We start from the raw sequence: 18841 nt of genomic DNA on the forward strand, positions 1-18841 counted from the left end.
ATAATAGCCTGTAGAATGTGGAGTTAGAGAGCTGCCTAGCAGCCTCTTGTTCATATTCTAATTTATTCATGATGATGACAGCACCTACTTTGTCAGCCTTTTTGATTATGATGTCAGAGTTGTTTCTGAGGCTGTGGATGGCATTGTGTTCAGCATGGCTGAGGTTATGGGGCAAGTGATGCTGCTTTTCCACAATTTCAGCCCATGCATGTCAACGGAAGCAATCTATGTAGAAGTCCAGCCTGTTGTTTCAACCTTCAAGAAGAGTCCACACAGAATCCCTCTTTTTGTAGGATTCTATTTCCCCATGTTAATTGTGCTTCTTGTCAATTGTCTGAAATGGGCCATCTTGATTATCCCTACAAAAGTTTTTTTTCTCCTGCTGATAATAGCTCATCTTAATTAATTAGCCTCTTAGAGTTGGTGTGGCAACTTCCACCTTTTCATGTTCTCTGTAAGTATATATATCTTCTTACTATATGTTCCATTCCATGCATCTGATGAAGTGGGCTGTATCCCATGAAAGCTTATGCTCAAATAAATTTGTTAGTCTCTAAGGTGGCACAAGTCCTCCTGTCTGTCTACAGGGATGGGGCTTGAGGAGCACCTAGCCAGCTAGTTTGACTCTGTGTCATCAAGGCTGTGAGGTTACCTTTACTAGTGGCTGTAAAGCACTTTGAGATCCCTGCTTGATACATACGACTGAAGTGAAAAGTGCTGTTATTTTTGACAAATAATAAAAGGTGTCTGGAGATTTATTCTGACAGGATGAAACTTCAGTGGTAAATTAAAGACCCACTTAATTTTTATTTCAAAATGTAGATTGAAAGTTGCAGGTTAAACATGCTACACGGTTAATCCATCAGCTGGTAGACTTCCCAGCCTGAATACTGTCAGAACCACACACCTGTAAGCAAGACGCAGCTGGGATGGAATGGACTCCTGCCAGAGGGCAAGCGGCGCCTGCTGCGAGGAACTGCAAGCATTGGTACAGAACACGGTAAGTGGAAGATTCTGATCCTGTATCATCATTCCGTCCCCCTGAATTGACATCTGCTATGGCTGATGGGGATGCAATTGTTCTGACAGGCAGCTGCTGGAGGGCACTTAGGGACAGCTCCTCATTGTTCCATTACTAAAGACCTTATCCTGGGTCTGGGCTTCAGCTCATCAGAAATCAAAATATTGATAAAAATCTCTTTTACAAAGTAGTTTCACTGGGAAGGATAAAAAGGCCAAATTCGTTTTGATAGAACTCCCCTGGGCTTCAGGAGAATTACACCAAGAAGTAGTCGGACCAAGTGGAACTGTTTGACACGTGGTGGCGCTGTAAGAATGAGAGACTGGGGAAGGGCTGTTGACAATAGTGACACCTCAGCAATGATCCACTGTCTTGGACCACATCTGGCTGCTTTAAGAGAATTTTGCACCATATTCCTTCTAGCAAGATGGCAGGTTTCTGGCTTTTACCCAGAAAAACCCCAGTTTGCATCTGGCATGATGATGACACGATTCCTGCAGATTGTTCTGTGATGGATCTAGTTTGTCCTGACAAAACAGAAGCAGTGCAGAGCAGAACTTCCTGAGAGCTGGGAGGGTTTGGAGAACTTGTCCATGAAGAGGGGGTGATTTGTTGTACAGCTCCCCACCCTGTTCCTGGCCCAGCTGTGTTCTGTTATGACATGGGCAAGGCCTGGCCCATCCACCCACCTTTCCACTTCAGCTCCAAAGCTTCTGGGACTAAATGAAAAACTTCTCCTCTACGGGGATATTGAGAACAATCTCTGTATCTGGCAGGCATCTGAGGAGAGAGCAATAAGGAGAAAGTCAATCCATAGCCAAGGAAACAAGAACTCTGCCTCAATTCAGATCAAGTGAGTCTGTGGGAGTGAGGTGGTGGGGAAGAGAAATCCTGGTACAATCAAGGCCAGAAACACACAACACTTCTCAGACACACTGTACAGCCAAAACAGTAACTCAAGGGCCTGGACATCCTTTGTCCACCACTCATAAACCCTTCACTATTAGAGGGAGGGAGGAGGGGTAGGACCAGAACCCCAGACTTGCTCAGAGAACTGCAGCCCTTTAAAGCCATATTGGGTTCTTGTGCCTGGCACAAGTTCAGCATGAGCCAGAGCCCAGACAGGCGACCCAGCCCACAGCAGCAGGGCCCAAGCAGTATTATACGTTAGCTCTGACTCACCCCAAAGAGCCCATTCTGGCATTAACCAGACTGGCCATCTCCTCTCTTCCTATGGGAAGATCACACATTGTAAATCAAAGCCTGAGCCCTGTTGTATGGCTGTTTCCTAGACAGCATTCACAGGATAACCGAGCCCTAATCAGATGTCGGCAGTGGGTTTATGAAAACAAAACAATGTATCTAGCTGCGACTCTCCTTCAACACTAACAGACAAACGCAGAGGAAAAAAGCTTCGCAGCAGCAGGGCCTTGTTAGTTATATCCACTCTCCAGCACACAGTGGACTTGTTCAGCTGTAATTCGGCAAAGCAGAGGCAGGGAACGGAATGGGAGAGGAAAGAAGTACCCTGGTTTTGCTGCTTTGGCCATGCAGCAATTAGAAACAAAAATGAGTATGGAAAGGGAGGGACCCCTCCAGCCTCCTGGTATCCCAGATCTCGCATTTTGTGACACTGTAGGTGGTGCTGGATTTTTAGTAACAGGCCTACGATCAGTTTCTGCTCTGCTGCTGCTAGTGGGGGGAGAGACTGCCCCTGCACCGCACGTTCCCCAACTCTCCCAGCTGTTTGTGGGCTGAACACAACTTTGTTCCTCCAGTGACTCAGGGAAACCAATGGGCTAATCTAAGAAAACAAGCACATTGTGAAGTCACGTGAAAAGCGTAAAGAAAGTCAGTGGGAAATGTCTGTGGAGGAAACCGTGGTGATGGCTCTGGCAAAGGGGCCCAGCCTGGCAGGGCTGTGTAATCACCAAATGCCTGACTTATGATGCTGCTTTCCCACTTGGCCTTTCTTCTATTTTTAAACCTTTTCCCAGTCACACACAGTCACCCCAGCTCTGCAATCTGTCAGGACTAATTAATGCTCCATTTTACCCTTCTTTTATCTGAAAAAATTAAGTTACACTAATATATCACAAGGCTGTTCAACTCTCCCCAATTTCCTGACATGTTGCAGGCTTTTCTTCCGCTTCCCGTCAGGCCTGCCGACTTCTGCAGGTAGACCAGGCCAAGGGATAGTCTTCTGGCTAAAACATAGAGCCAATTCCCTGACTCCAAGCCCCATCATTAGCTCTGTTACAGACTTATGGCCTAGGTTTATGGAAATCATGGAGGACCCTGCTTTTCATACCATTCATCTGAATATTCTGCATATGCAAAACAGGGGGGAACCTGCAGGACTAATCTGCCTATAAAATTACTTTGTGTGCAAAATTGGGGAAGCTAGAGGTGAAAAATCAGTGTGAATCACAGTTTGTCCACACACTCACTTTGCACACACACTTGTAATAAATGCACAGGCAAACAGCAAACAATTTCACATGTATTTTGCACACACACCTACAAGTTTAGACTGGCTGACATTCAAGAACTTAACCTCTTTGGGCCAAATGTGGCCCTGGCTTACACCCTAACTGTAGTCAATAACTGATCAAGACCAATGTCCAGTTGTAACCTCACTTGGCACTTGCTAATCAAGTTTCTGTTTTAAATTGCATTAAGTTTCCTTTAGATACTGTGGATCTTTGTGTATTTGGTGTGCAGTCAATCACAATCTGAGGTGTTAACACAATTGCTCTTTGCATCAACTGCACCCCAGTAGGTATTTGTGGGAGTAGTTTCAGGGTGGGTTAGTGCATCTCTCTCAGTTTTATGTTTTGAGCCCACAATCTTAGCTGAACCTTTTCGATTGTTCCTGGAAGTTAGAAGCCAGGGTTTCTGTGAATGAGCTGGCAGGGCATCCTGCACATTGATACACAGAAACTCAATGCTGAAAGCAATCAGCCACCAGTGAACTGGGGCTGGGGAGGGAGCAAAGAGGAGAAATGAGATTTGGTATTTTGCAGCTCTCATCTGCCTTTGAAACCTCTTTAACATAGTAGGAAAATGGCCGACTTATCTTTTTTCACCCAGTATTTTGTCGGGGAATTTACTGTGGCTGTTCGAAAAGTGACTTTAGATGACCAGTGCATGCTCTGACAAAGAGTCTTTTGGGACCAACATGGCTATGAATACACTACATACAATGAGTCTTTTTGGAAGGCCCGTTGGCCCCTCAGAGCCTTAGTTTTACCAACTGTAAAATGAGAACAGAGTACTTCCTTATTGTGCATCACAGGAAGCGTGTAAAGCTTTATTAATCCTCACAACCCCCTAGTGGGGAAACTGAGGCACAGAGAAGGGAAGCGACTTACTGAAGGTTGACAATAAATCAGTATCAGTGCCAGGGCTAGCCCTTCCTACTTCTGTGCTCAGGCCATTAGGCCATGCACTTCCCTTCCCCAATTGGACCCAATATTACAATCAGGTTTACATTTTATGGTGAGGTGCATCATTTACCTTTGACGACTGTGCAAATAGTTGGCTTGAGTTTCTTAATACAGGATGCAAAGGCATTCTGAGTGGAGATTAACTCCCAGTGCACTAAGCAGAGGGTGACCTATGAATATTCACAGTGAAACTGGTGCCAGAAGGGCCTGTGGTGTGTTATTCAGTAAACTCTACTGCTTAGGAGATAAACGCAGGGACCTACTTGGGCCGCCGCAGCAGGACGTCGGCGAAGATCACCTCTCGAGGGTCTCTCACGCTCCTGCGAAGTGTCATAATGCTCTTTTGTAGCTCTGTGATTTCTTCCAATAGCTCGTGAATGATCTGAAAGAATTAAATCTGTGACACTGCTCTTTAAAAACACTGAGATGAAGTGAGGCACAAAGGTACCAGAGAACTAGGAACAGCAGAGGAGCTAGAGAAGACTTGCCAGGGCATCTGGTCCATCCTCACAAAGCCAGGGCTGGAGCGTTCCCCACAATACACTCTGCAGTGTGCCAGGGGAATCCCTGCTGTGCTCCTCAACATCCTAGGTGTGCCCTAACAGTCCACAAGTTCCACTGGAAACAGACGGGCACAGCCACTGTACTGGAGGACCAGCAACAAAGGGGTTAATACTCACTAGGCCAACACCCCTGCTGCTCCATGCTACTTCCTCCCAAACCTGCTTACCTTCTTTTGCATTTGGACTTCATTCCTGAGTATCCGATTGTTGACAGCCATCTGCTTCAACCCCTCCTGATAGAGAAACCCCTTGTCCTGCACAGATAGAAAAAATAAACCAGCTGAAGTAAAAGACCAGACGGTAAATCCCAGTATGCATCTGGACCAGAAGAGAAGCACAAAATAGCTGGGGAGAGCTGCAACAATCACAAACATGATTGCTGTCCATGGCTCTCTTTGCGCTAACAGGCTCAGAAGAACAGCTTCAATGGGAGGAAAAAGGGATGCAGCCTCTCAGGGTTTTGGTTGTTCAAAAAAAACCGTACTTTAGACATGACTGGGTATAATTTATTTCTACAATGCAACCCACAATGACAGGTATGAAACCCTGCCACTTGCAGACCCTAGGGTATTTGCCTCCAGTAGTATTTGCCATGTCTAGAATAACAGGTGAACTCCTCCTTTAAGGAATGCATTCTGGGACAAATTCTGGGGGCCATCATCTCCTCAATACCCAATGAGATCACATTGTGCTGAATATAGGACTAGAAGTCAGTAATATTGGTGTTCTAATTCCAACTGCCAACACAGACTACCTATATGGCCTTGAGCATGTCACATCACCCTTGCTTACAGATTCATCTGGGAAATGGGAATACTGATATTTTTCCATCTCACCAGGCTGTGGCGAGGGTTCCTTAATGTTTGCACAGAAGTCTTAAGTATTACCACATAAAAAGCAATTATACAATAGAAGTTTCCTATATCTTCTGAAGGGACAATAAGGTCTCATATTTTCAGTATTGTGTGTATTTGTGTGCTTAATGTGCTCGTGCAATTACTACAAATGTGTGTGCAATCTCAGTAACTGTGCACATAAGTGACTAGTTAAACATCTATCTAAATATCAGTTCAATTTAATTCATTCCCTCTAACTGTGGGTGCAAATACCCATGCATGATTCTGAAAATACTGTAACATGCAAGGCAACAATCGTACCACCAATGCGAAATCCAGCTCTGTACCTACAACTCCCTGCTATGAAGAAAAGCTCCAGGTATCAACTAAGCTGGAGACAGTAGCACACTGTTACACCCTTGCATGTCCTCTGTACTACAGTGTCACTGGTGGGCCAAATCTGGAAACCCGAGCCCTATATGGCAGCTTCCAGTAGCAGTCTAGTTGGCAGGGTACTCCATTATCTTTCTCACTGACCTTCAAGTATGCAAAGACAGATGCAATCCACTAACCTTTGCAACAGCCTGTAATATCTGCTCCTTCTCATCTTGAACCTTCTTTTCCAGTTGCTGCATTACTGTTTTTGCCAGATCTTCTATATCTTCCATTTCGTCCTGAGAATTACAGAGAGGGGTTGCAGGGAAACAACAGGATTATTAAGCAAATGAACATCTGATTGCTTTGGTCCCATCCCTTCTCTTTACACACAGCGATAACATAGGTTAGGAGAGGTCTCTTTACTTGCTGTTCTTCCTTCAGGTTTCGGATGTTGCGAAGCATAAAGGCTATCTGGACGGCTTTCACCGGGTACTCCTTGTCCATGTATGTTCGTAAAACACTGAGTTCTTCCTGGAGCATTTGCACATTGGTGTTCATGTGATCCACCTGATGTTTCAGTTCTGATTAAAAGGCCAAGATAGAAAGTTAAGCCACGGAGACCCCCAAACCCACCTCTCCTTTTCAGTGGAGCCAAGGAAACTTTTGTTCTTCTGAAACAGAGCCTTCTCTTTACAATGGTTAAATATTATGTTAGTCTAGTAGCCATGATTAGAAGCACAGGAACTGCCAGACTGAATCAGACCAGAGGCCCATCTAATCCACTATCCTGTCTCTGACAGTGGCCAGTACCAGATGTTTTCAAAGAAGGTGCAAAAATATGGAATAACTTGCCCACAGGGGAAGTCTCTTTCTAACCCCCATCAGTTAGTGGTTAGTTCGGCTGCTGTAGGGTTTATATCCCTTCCAAACATTTTTTACAGGAATTGATTGAGAGGGAATGTCCCTGTGACAGATATTGCAACTGCATGCAGTATCCCATGTTGTATTAAGTGTATGATTAGTTTGTGTATCACTGTGGGCCGGGAATTGTGTGTAACTCCAGCAGTAGGGAAAGATTACTTTTAGCTCCACCAGGAGCTAAGAATGGGGGAGGGAGAGGGGGGAGAATGATTAAGGTGAATCACTCAAGTTGTTAACACCTCCAGAGAGGTACCAACTGGGGAGGCTTATCCATACTTGGTCAAACTGGGTTTTCCAGATACCAACAGACAAAGAAAGGGCTTTTGGCATGAAAAGGCTGTTTAAACTGACTCAGGGAAAGACTTTGGCCTACAAGGGCACCTTAAGACTAATGGGTGACTCCTGGAATGTTTAAGGTGAGTTCAACTCTATTGATTGTTTTAATGATGTTTACTCTATAAATGCTTTTACTTTAAGAATAAATGTGCTTGCTTATGAGGAGCTGTGTAGTAACTTGTAACTGCTGGCAATATACTGTTCATAGCCCATGGAGAGAAAGCAACACCCAGGTGCTGGCCATCAGGCAGACTAGCTTGCTGGGGATATCACTGAGTAAGGCAGGGAGCTGTGCAGCTTTAAAACCCCAGTTAGAAGGAAGTGGGACAAAGGTCCCTACCCAGAGACAGGTAACAGCTGGAGTCCTGAGACTTGGCTGGGAACTCCTGAAGTGGACCACGGTGGGGGGATACAGATGCAGTTACCCTGAAACTGACAGTCCCCATATACCAAAACTAATTGATTATCTTTAGGAAACCTAATTATTTGACGTTCACAACAATAATCTAATGAAATGAGGAGTAGAGGACAATGGAGTTGCATGTACTATATTGCCTATTAGCTTAATGTGAACTATCCATTCTTACTCTTCAGGTTCTTTTCAACCATTTTTTCTGTTTCTTGGAGTTCTGCTCTAGCTACACCAACTTGGTTCTGACTGGAGTCCTGAAGGGTCGAGATGACTGTCTACAAAGAGAGAAATCTAGTCACTGATTGCTGTACACTACTGACAGACTATGAAATGTCTAGCTGCAGGCTTCCTAATGCACCTCTCACCGTGGTATTTATTGATCCCACTAATAGCATGATGAAGTGAACTGCATGGTGCCATGGCAGCACAGCTGCAAGCACAGAAGAGCTGCTCTTGGGAGTGACTTTGTGCTTCCCACCTCATGAGCCAGTCGAGGTCATGCACTTCATGGAAGAGACATGTTCAAGCTACTAGGAGAGGGTGACAGTTGTCACTTGCTACACTCTTGCTTCCTCATCAGAAAATCTTGCAGCAGCATTGCCTTTGGGATTGGCAAGGTGGCTGCTCCACACACTCCAGGGCTGTATCTGCACTAGAAGGGATGCTTAAGAAGAGGCAGTGTGATGCAGGTAGCTGGAGCATCTTTGGCTGCTGTGGGGCAGAGCCCAGTGGTATATAAATTGTGTAAAGCAGAATGCTGCAGCGGCACTTCAGGGCACAAGACTGTTCCCCCTTACCACTAGTATGGGCTGTGTAATCACCACACAAGAGTTTGAATCTGCTCGGGTGGGATTAGAAGGAGCTGGGATTATGTTGGGATTCTGCTCATCTGACTTCACTGGCCACACCTAAGCCTCACCCCAAACATCTCGTACTGCTGCAGCAGGTCTCTGGCATGCTTGGCAGTACTGGCATCCATCTGCTGAATGTCCTGGGCCAGTCTCCCGTTGGTCTCCACCAGGGTGGCGCTGTGATGCTTCAGCTCATGTAGGGACTTTCTCTTCGACTTGGTCAGTTTCTGAAAGAATTTATGAGTGAAAGATTTACAAATGTGTTCCACCTACCACCCCAATGACATTCCTGTTCATTAATAAATAACGATATCGCCCTTGATTTACTTTGGCACCATAAACCCACCTAATCAATTCCATCTTTTAGCTAAATCACACCAATTTCCCCAACACATCCCTGCACCCACCTTCTTCATGGGCCAGCTGCTCTAACACTACATTCTTGCTCCAGCTTCTCCCAGCACCTGGGGCCTGATTCTCCATTGCTCAGCACCTTGTGGAGTCATCTGCATGAGCACAACAGGAGTGTCACATTGGTGCATGCCTCCAAATCAGAACAGCAGCCTTTGACATCCACTTTGCATGAGTGTAAATGAGATAATCAGGCCACTAGTTTTCCTTCCTCTCTTGGGACAACCCCGAATAACCATATGGTCTGTGCCAGCCTCCCTATAAATAAATCATAGCACTGGACATTTGCTTCATGTACCTTAATAATTTTGATGTTCTCCAAGCTTTTAGTTAGATCAGTCTCTTTTGCTGAGGTTTTCTGCTGAGCAAATCTGGGATTCAGAGAGGGTGCGGTCTTCGAAGGCAAGGATGAACTGGGACTGAATAGAACTGGTAAAACAGAAAATGCTCTGCACTTATTATACTGTCCAGTTTTAACACGACAGGAATTGAATACACTTGCCATGTGTAGCTGAGGGACATTTAGGAATGCCAGCTGTCACGGAGTCCCCGGGTGATGCTCTGGAACTGCTCCCTACGAAGTCAGGCAGGACTCTGGGGAAGTCTCCTTTCTGTGAGCAGCCTGTCTTCAGGACCACAGCTCACACAGCTTCCACCTTCCTGGGTCTGACCTTGGAGCATTCAGCATCCTCTGCCCCTCCATGCGCTTCCCACAGCGAGTCCACCCAGGCGGGCTCCTGGGGAAGCCAGAGGGTCCTGCACCCCAGCTCCTCAGTCAGATGTGACTCTCAGCCAGCCAGTAAAACAGGTTTATTAGACGACAGGAACATGGTCTAAAACAGAGCTTGTAGGTGCAGAGAACAGGACCCCTCAGCTGGGTCCATTTTGGGAGGCAGTGAGCCAGACAACCACATCTGCCCTTCACTCCATGTCCGCAGCCAGCCCCAAACTGAAACTCTCTCCTGCCCCTCCTCCTCTGGGCTTTGTCCCTTTCCAGGGCCAGGAAGTCACCTGATTCCTTTGTTCTCCAACCCTTTAGCTCTCACCATGCAGGGGGGAAGGGCCAGGCCATCAGTTGCCAGGAAACAGGGTGTCGGCCATTCTCTGTGTCCAGACCCCTGCACACACCTGCCCTCTAGGGCTCTGCAACGATCATACACCCTTATCCCACCACCTAGATACTTAAGAACTGCATAGGGGAAACTGAGGCACCCCACACTATTCAGAGAAAACATTAAGAACAGTCCCACTTCGTCACACCAGCCACAGGGAGTTTATAGTTCCTGCGGACCCCGGGGAAGTAACCAAGAAACTGTATAGGAGCACTGAATGTAAGCAGCTTACAGGTCTCCAGTCCTGGCATTTTTATTCTCAGCCTTTCCCAGCAGGAGTCACTGCAGAAAATGGTGAAGCTGTATTGGCTTTGGGGAAAGTCTCAGCTCCTCCGTGGCCAAGCCCTCCCAGCAGGAAGAACTGTTGGGACTTCAAGAGGGGGCACTGGTGGGGAGTGACATGCCATATGATACAGAAACAGAATCTCTGCCAACCTGACTGCTTGTCTTTCTGGTAGCCAGCGGAGCGCCCTTCACTTTTCTTGTCCTCACTCGGTGATGTGATAGCTGGCAAAGCTGGTTTGTGTGACACAGGTTTATTCTGTTTTGCTTCTATCCTCTGCCACTTGCTGTAATCCTAAACTCAGCAGAAGGCACAGACAAGACGTTACTGCTTAAGGTGTCATGGGAGATTTATGGGAGGTCTTTACTACAATTTGAACTTCCCCATCCTATTCCTCAAGGGAGTCTGGGAACCTCTCCACTGTGCCAAAGGGCTGACACATTTGGGCAACACTCCTTTCAGACCTTCTATCAGTAACAGTTTGCTAGCATATCTGATGGGGCCAGTCGAACATGTGCTTACATTCAAATGGCAGCCATCCACCTCCCATCCCTGCCTTCACCCCAAGCAGCCTGGGGAGAGGCACTGTATAGGGTCTATCTATGTACTTCGAAAGCCCCCGTCACCAGGGTGTTCTGGCTCCAGCCCCCAGCCCCTCAGAGGAGTCCAGTTGAAGTGCCATTAGGGTAACTTACTGTTGCCCCGTATTTATTAGTTATGTTTTGGGCCAGGGTGTTCAGGACCTTTGCAGCCATCTCTGGGGGCGGCTCTGGAAGAAAAGTGGGAGACGCTAGCCACCTGGTGACTTTATAAGTACTGCAGACCCTGGGCAAGTAACTTCAAGAAACGGTATAGGAGCACTGAATGAAAGCAGCTCACGGGTCTCCAGTACCGGCATTTTTATTCTCAGCCTTTCCCAGCAGAAGGCACTGCAGAGAATGGCGAGGCTGTACTGGCTTTGGGGAAACTCTCAACCCCTCTGGGCTCAAGCCCTCCCAGCAGGAAGCCCTCCCAGCAGGAAGCACTGTTGGGACTGCAAAAGGGGACACCGGTGGGTGGGCAGTGACATGTCATATGGCCATGCAGACAAGTGAGCTAGACACCATCCTGGGGTCCCCCCAGCACCCCCCCCGGGAGCCAGAGCCCATCTTGGGGACCATCCTGGGGTCCCCCCAAAGCACCCCCAGGGGGAGCCAGAGACCATCCTGGGGTCCCCCCAGAACCCCCCGAGGGGGAGACAGAGATCATCCTGGGGTCCCCCCAGCAGTCCCCCGGGAGCCAGAGCCCACCTCGGGGACCATCCTGGGGTCCCCCCAGAACCCCCAGGGGGAGCCAGAGACCATCCTGGGGTCCCCCCGAACCCCCCGAGGGGGAGACAGAGACCATCCTGGGGTCCCCCCGAACCCCCCGGGGGGGAGACAGAGACCATCCTGGGGTCCCCCCGAACCCCCCCGGGAGCCAGAGCCCCTCTCGGGGACCATCCTGGGGTCCCCCCGAACCCCCCGAGGGGGAGACAGAGATCATCCTGGGGTCCCCCCAGCACCCCCCCGGGAGCCAGAGCCCCTCTCGGGGACCATCCTGGGGTCCCCCCCAAAGCACCCCCCAGGGGGGAGCCAGAGACCACCCCGCGTCTCCCAGCCCCGCCCCCTCCGTGCCTGTCCTCGCCCCGGGGCTTCTGCGCCTCGTCGCAGCCGGGGCAGCGCGGAGCGGCGGGTTTCCATGGGGATGGGACGGAGGCGGCGTACGGAAGCCGGCTGGGGGTGGGGCCTGGCTCTCTAGCCCCGCCCCCCGGCGCGGCGCCCGGCGGGCCGGCCTGGCCGGGCGCACGTGGGGCGGTGCCGGGAGGGCCACGGCTCTGCAGCGCCCCCTGGCGATCCCCAGCCGGCAGAGCCGCGCCCGTCTCGCCCGCCCGGTCGCTGCTGCAGCGCGTGCCCCGCGTGGGGCGGTTCGACTGAGCCCGCAGCAAGCCGTGCGGGGGGGCTCTGTCCCGGGGTGGCCCTGGCCCTGGCCCTGGCCCGGCGACGGGAACCTGGAGCTTGCAGAGTCAAGCGCCAGAGTTAGGCAAAGACCCAGAGAAGCAGCAGCAGCAGCTGCAGGGAACCTTCTGCCCCAGCCCCCTGCGGCCCTGGGCAGGGTGCCGCATCTTCAGCGGCGAGGCCTCCTGCCCCCGGGGAGAAGGTTAAATGGAAACGGGCTTTAGGCAACCGCAGGCCAGGGGCGCTGCGTGATTTGCGGGCCTGGGACACGGGACGCGTCCAACGCCCGCGAAGCCATAGACGGTGTGTCTGGGTTACCATATTTATTGGATCCTGTGAATAACTTTAGTTACAAAGCCATTTATTTCTACGCAGTTGGATTCATGGGTTATTAAAAAAGAAAAATGAACGTTAGAGCATCGTTAGAATCCCAAACCTTTCCTGAGTGTCTGGTTTGTGTCCGACTGGAGGATTCATAGATTTTGAAGGCCAGAAAGGATTATGATTATCTAGTCTGCCCTCTGACGTAAGACAGGCCAGGGAACTTCGCCCAATACTTCGTTTACCTAAGAGCTTTCTACACACAAACTTGCACCAGTTTAGTTACACCAGTACATATCCTGGTGTGGACACCTTTACATCAGATTCAAACAGGTTATAATGGATTAGCTTGCCCCTGTAAAGACTTGTCTATGTGATAAATGGCACTGAAATACAAAATGGGTTGTAATTCACACCTGAGTTATTTCAGTGCAAATCTACCTTTTACTAATATTGAAATAGGACTGATGCTCTTACTCTGAAATGAGCGTGTCCACACACAGCCTTCCACTGAAATTCCACTGAAACCCTAACCCTAACCCTAACAGTTTGAATTGTAACCCATTTCCTAGCGCTTCCTACAATTCTCAGGGTCTCAAGCAGCAAGGCTTGCTCCGTGCCCCCCCTCGCAGGCATGGTACAGAGATTGGTGCAGAGTACACAGTGCTGCACTCCAGGCAGATTTGCAAGGGAGCCTTTCTGCCCAGGGCAGGCTCTGCAAAGCCCTGTCCCCTCAGGCCAATGCCCAGGGCCCCCTGGGATACTGTTAGTGCCTGTTTACAGCAGGGCGGGGATCTTCAGGTGACATGCACCTCACCCCCCCAGCCCAGGGCGGGGACAGGAGAGATCATTAACCCTCTCTTGGCCTTTGTCTAGCAGATGGGAGGAGCTTTCACACTCAGGCCCAGATGCCCTGGGCCAAGCTGGTGATGAGCTGAGCTCCGGGTTCTGCTTTATCAAAGCTGGCCCCACCTCATCTCCCAGATGCCCCTTAGCAAGAGCGTGTTTCTTCTCAGAAGTTGATGAATGACTTTTTGGGGCATGACATGGCCTGGGATCCGGGAAGCCTCTGAGTCTGAGACAGCCCTGGGTACTGCGGAGCGGGGGCGAGGGTCCTCCCCCATCCGTTCAGCACTTCCTTTGTTCCTTGGTTTTTTTACACATAAAAAAAAATCCCTTGTAGGATGGGGTGGGGGAGGGGATTGCAGAGATGAACTGAATGGCTCCTTTGTTCCCTGGCCTGTCACTTACTGTCAGGTTAGTCCGGAAGAAGAGAGCGGGCGAGCCCTTAAACCAGCTGTTTGGGTGTGCTGACATTTCCTTCTCCATGTTAACAGGGACTTTATTATCGCGTGGTGGGAGGGGGAGTGCCGGGGGCTGGGGCTGGGATTTTCACCCCACTCCTTTGCCTGCTGGGATTGGATATGGTTCTTTTTTTCTTTCCTCTCATTCGCAATGTGCCTGCTGATTCTTTGGCCCTTTTGTGGTGAGTCTCTCTCTCCCGGGGCGGTAAATGGCAGATTGCTACAGTCTTCCGGTGCAGGTGTTTATGCCACACTCTGCAGGATGGTAACCAAGTCTGGCCCTTCCCCTGATTTCCAAGTGAAGATGATGATGATCAGGATCAGTCATCAGGTGAAGGGGAAGAGGGGCACTCCCCCTTTCCTGAGTTCATCAGTGTGGGGCATCTGTTGCTGTAACAACCTGCAGATTGACACAAAAAGAGGACTGGATGCAACCAGAATCCTTGCTAACAGTGACATGTTTCCAAGGTCAGACTCTGATTTAATGTAGCAATTACTAAAGCAGGCACCAATCCCCAACAAGCAGGGCTGCAACACACACAGGGATATGGAAACGACACGTGGGTGGGCCGAGACCGCATGCTGTGATCAGTGAGACTGCAGGCCCGCAGACGTCCGCAAAGATCTCACCCTGCTATGGAGGAGGCTGTGACCCCGCAGCTCTGAACTGCGCTGCAGTGGGAGAAAGAACACGCCGTTACCTGGGCCTTCCTCACTCCCGGAGATAGAACGAGCTGGATTCTGATCTCCTGGCATTGCAGAGACGTTCCAGGTTAGTCAGTGTCATTCGGAGCAGAATCCAGCCCAAGGTTTTACATGTAATCAGATAAGAAAACAGAAAGGAGCAGCCCAAGTTCTCACTGTGGAGGAGAATGGGCCCAAGGAGTATCTGGGCATAAGAGCGCCCTGCTTTCAACACTTGAGCTACACAGGTTAGAAGAAAATGGTTTGAACCTGCCCTTGTTCACAATGATGCAGAGTGAATGGTGCAGTTCTGCCCTCGCTGACACCCAGGCAAAAAAGCCGCCCTGCTCCCTCTCCCTCCCTCTGTCCCTGCCTGTGATTTCTGTGCTGCATCTCATCAAAGCTCAGCAGGAGATCTCACTCCTGGTGCTTTCAATCTGTCTTCACACAGGAGTCTTTCCATTCCTCTGCCCAGCTCTATTCCTGCTGCATCCTCCAGGGGAGAGGGGGCCCAGAGCGGAACACATGGTTCCAGGGGAGGGCGTGCCCAGGAGCAATCATTTCAGGGGACGGGAAACTGCTTCTTTCAACCATGTCCTGATGAGAAAACATAGGTCCAATCTGGGTGGCTAGTCTTGGTCTCAGTGCTGTGGCAGAGATGTTCTTTGGGCTCCACTTTGTCCAGAGACTGCAGGGAAAATTTTCGGTGACCATCCTTGGTCCTAATGATGGCGGCATGCCCTCTGTGAGGATCCTCGCTTCTTGCACTGGATATGTCGGACTCTCCTCGCAGTGCTAGCCAGAGCACGGAGTTACCTTTCGGGTCACTGCAGAGGGACATGCACTCCAAAGTCAAGTGGCAAACAATGCACCACTTTCACATATCTTCCACCCATCCAGCTGTGGTCAAATTTACCACCATCAGTTCCCTTCCTGCAGATGCCTGCAAAGGGCTGGTCTAGCCCTGACGGCTACATGAGTCGGAGTGGGAGAGCTTGGTCAGAAAAACCTTGAAAAGAAGGTTCGCGTTTTCCATATTGCTTCAGCTCGTTCGGGGCTGCAGGTGGGGGATGTCAGTGTCCCTGACACAGTCCTGGGACCAGTTAATAAACCCCCCGAGCCAGGGACTGAAGAAGACTATCAAGGGGGCTGAATTCATTAGCAGAGAATCTGGGTCTCTCCCATCCGGAGATCTAGGTGTGTGTTCTCACTCGCTCTCCCTCCAGATTAGGAGAATTTCTCTGTCCCAAGAGTCCCTCTGTCTCTGAGGATCTTGAGACTTTCTCTCTCACATGCATGCACACATTCTCTGTATGAGGCCAGCTGTTCTGTTCTGAGATGATGTCTTCTACCTCCCACTGTATCACTTCTTGTCCTGTGCCCTATGGGGACTAAACTCAAAGGAGATCGTCTTTCCCTCAGGGTTCGCTGCTGGGCCCTTTGCAGACCTGAATGGCTGGGGTAGTTTTTCATCATGGGTTTTTCCTCTGAAAAGCAAATTAGGGGAAACCGCAAGGGAGCCTCACACCCAGGGTTGAATTTGGCTCAGGGCTCTTACGTCGCTTTCACAGCCCTCTCCGCTCATTGCTTGGTCCCCTCTTAGTGTGCTTTTTACCCAGACTTTGCGGCAGAGTGTGGACGGTCTGTGCCCCCAACACAACTCACTGGCTGCGTCTGCACAAGTGTTGTCCGGGAGATCTGTCGCTATCCTGCCAGAGTGAGCACAGACAGGATGCTGGCGCTCTCACCACCAGCCTGCCTAACCCTGCTCAGAGCAGGGCAAGACGACACCCTGGGGAAAAGTGTGAAAGGGTCCAGAGGGGCGTCTCAGGGTGTCTGCTACCCCTCCTCAATACAGCCTGTGATCATCAGCAGCCCTGCAACTTCTGTTCAAAACCTTCACAAGCTTCAGCAAATGAACCCTTGCCACCCCTGCACAGGTGGTACAGAGGGAAATGCCGCTGCCCCATTGTGCAGATGGCAGACAAAGGGTCAGACCTTCCAAAGTGGTCTCTACTACAGGCTGCTAAGGCCAGATTCTCCAGTCTGCAAAAGGACCTGCAAGCAACTGGAGACTCTCCTTGTGCAGAGCGGCTCTCAGAAGCTGCACCAGCCATGCCCCTACCTCTGGGGTAAGGGGAGGGAGGGGTGTGCTGGAGGTGCTCTGAGGGGCAGAGCCTGGGGAAGATGGGAATGGAAGTGGGCATGGCAGAGAGCTTTGTTACCCCATATTCTCCACAGGCATAATGCACTGGGGAAGTTAGAGCCACAGAGGGTCAACAAGCTGCCCCTGGGTCCCTCCTGTGACACCTCGCCACTGCTGCGGCAGGGCTCAGCCGGGTGAAGAATCTGCACCCAGGGTCTGTGTGGCCAATTGCTGAGCCCCCACAACGGTCAGTGTAGGAAAGAGGAGCAGCAGGAGCTCGGCCCCTCTGCAAAAAAGCTCACGGGGGCTGCAGACGGGCCTCCAAAATCCAGGGCTGCCAGAACTGGGGGCCACTTTGGAAAAGGCAGCCCTGGGCACCTGGCCCCAGGCTAGCACCACAGCCCAGGGAAGAACGCAGGCGTTTGCGGTTTCTAGGCCTGTGACTGCTCACACTTCTCTCTGGGCCAGCCCCCCCAAGTCCTTGCACCAGCCTCAGGCAGGGTAAAACTCCATGAGCTTGGAGTGAGGGTGGAGTGGGACAGCCGGGTCTGAGGCTGGGAGAATAGCACGGCTTCATCTCAGAGCCCCTGGCACAACCTTCAGGGCAGTGACCTCTCCGCAGCCCCCTCACTCCGCTCACAGCCCTGGCCCCCCCATTGGGACAGGACCGACGCCCCCTTTCTCTCGAGGTGTAAAACAAGGACAAGCCAGCAGAGGGCACCATGCAACCAGCTCGGCTCCTGGTGAGGGGTGTGAAATGGGAGCAAGTCAGCAGAGGGCTCCTGTTACCCACCTCTGGCCCTAGTAAGATGCATAAGGACAGCAAAGCCACTGTGTCAAGCCAGCCCCTCCTGACTCAATGTGTGCACTGCCTTTCCTCATTCCCCTTGGCCCTGGGGAGCTCACACAGCGATGGGAGAGTGAGACCGGGGCTTCTCTATCCGGCTGTATTCCACTGACAGCGCACTTCTCTGCTGGCTCCCTCCTACTGCTGGGTAGGCCTCACCCTGGAGATGGCACCAGCCAAGCCCCACGGCCCCCAAACACAGAGGAAGTTTGGACCCAGGGCTGAACCTCGCAGCTGGCCACAGCCTCAAAGCCAACCCCCAGGTCCAGACAACTGGGAGTTCCTGGTTACATTCAGATCCGGCCCTGAGCTTTAAGGCTTGGCCCACATCTCCTGCTTGTGATGCTGCAATGGCAAGCGCGGCGAGGTCCCTACAGGAGGGATGAGGCTGGGCTGGGACGCAGAGCTGAGCTGAGTAACTCTCCCTTCCGCTGTCCGGATTCCCACCCACACTAGGAATGACGACGCATTAGATCCTTTGTGCTTACAGGGCGCTTCTCGGCTGAGGCTCTCCAGGCACTTTGCAAGGGATCATGGAAAGGTCCCAGCCAGCCCTAGCCGATGGGGCTCTACAGCTCTATTCGCTTTCCTCTTGTGACCCCACAGGACAGGGAAGAGATGACCCTGCTGCTGCTGCAGCATAGACACTGCCAGGAACAGCAGCTGGAACTAGGATCCTGGGACTCGGAAGGGACAGCCCTGGAGCAGCTGGGGCTGGGATCCCAGGAAGGAGTCCAGGAGCCAATGACCTGGAGTTGGAATTCCCTTCCAGGAGAAGATTGTCCCTCCAGAGTGGGGATCTCAGGGTCTGTGGGGGTGGACAGGAGAAACCCAGCCTCCAGGGAACTCCCAGCATGGCAGGGAATCTGCAATTCCCCATGCGGCCTGAATATGCCCCATGAAATGAAACACTATTCTCCCAGCATTGCTCTTCCCCACTGCCCCAGTCTGCCCTGCTTTCTCCCAGCTCACTGCCCCCTCCCTTGTCCC

The 18841-nt window shown here is 50.8% G+C and overlaps 1 protein-coding gene across 1 annotated transcript; it reads right to left on the minus strand.

Annotated features, from left to right (window-relative positions):
• Positions 1–787: 787 nt before the first annotated feature.
• Positions 788–12330, minus strand: LOC311529799 (uncharacterized protein C20orf96). The gene is made up of 11 exons (XM_084646023.1): positions 12229–12330; positions 11269–11342; positions 10726–10867; positions 9477–9607; positions 8836–8994; positions 8092–8191; positions 6671–6828; positions 6442–6543; positions 5201–5287; positions 4734–4852; positions 788–1801 (listed from the first exon to the last, which is right to left on the minus strand). The coding sequence occupies exons 2-11, from the start codon at positions 11326–11328 to the stop codon at positions 1741–1743; spliced, it is 1119 nt and encodes a 372-aa protein (XP_084502149.1). The 5' UTR covers positions 11329–11342; positions 12229–12330; the 3' UTR covers positions 788–1740.
• Positions 12331–18841: the final 6511 nt, after the last annotated feature.

Source organism: Lepidochelys olivacea, assembly GCF_965140295.1.
Source record: "Lepidochelys olivacea isolate rLepOli2 genome assembly, chromosome: 13".
Classification (NCBI taxonomy): domain Eukaryota; kingdom Metazoa; phylum Chordata; order Testudines; family Cheloniidae; genus Lepidochelys; species Lepidochelys olivacea.

Coding starts and splice junctions, on each gene's coding strand:
- LOC311529799 (XM_084646023.1), bottom strand. CDS start 11,328: ATGGCTGCAAAGGTCCTGAACACCCTGGCCCAAAACATAACTAATAAA. Junction 6,829..8,091: donor GGTTGAAAAGAACCTGAAGA/GTAAGAATGGAT, acceptor CCTTTTAATCAG/AACTGAAACATCAGGTGGAT. Junction 1,802..4,733: donor GTCCTGCTGCGGCGGCCCAA/GTAGGTCCCTGC, acceptor CTCTCTCCTCAG/ATGCCTGCCAGATACAGAGA.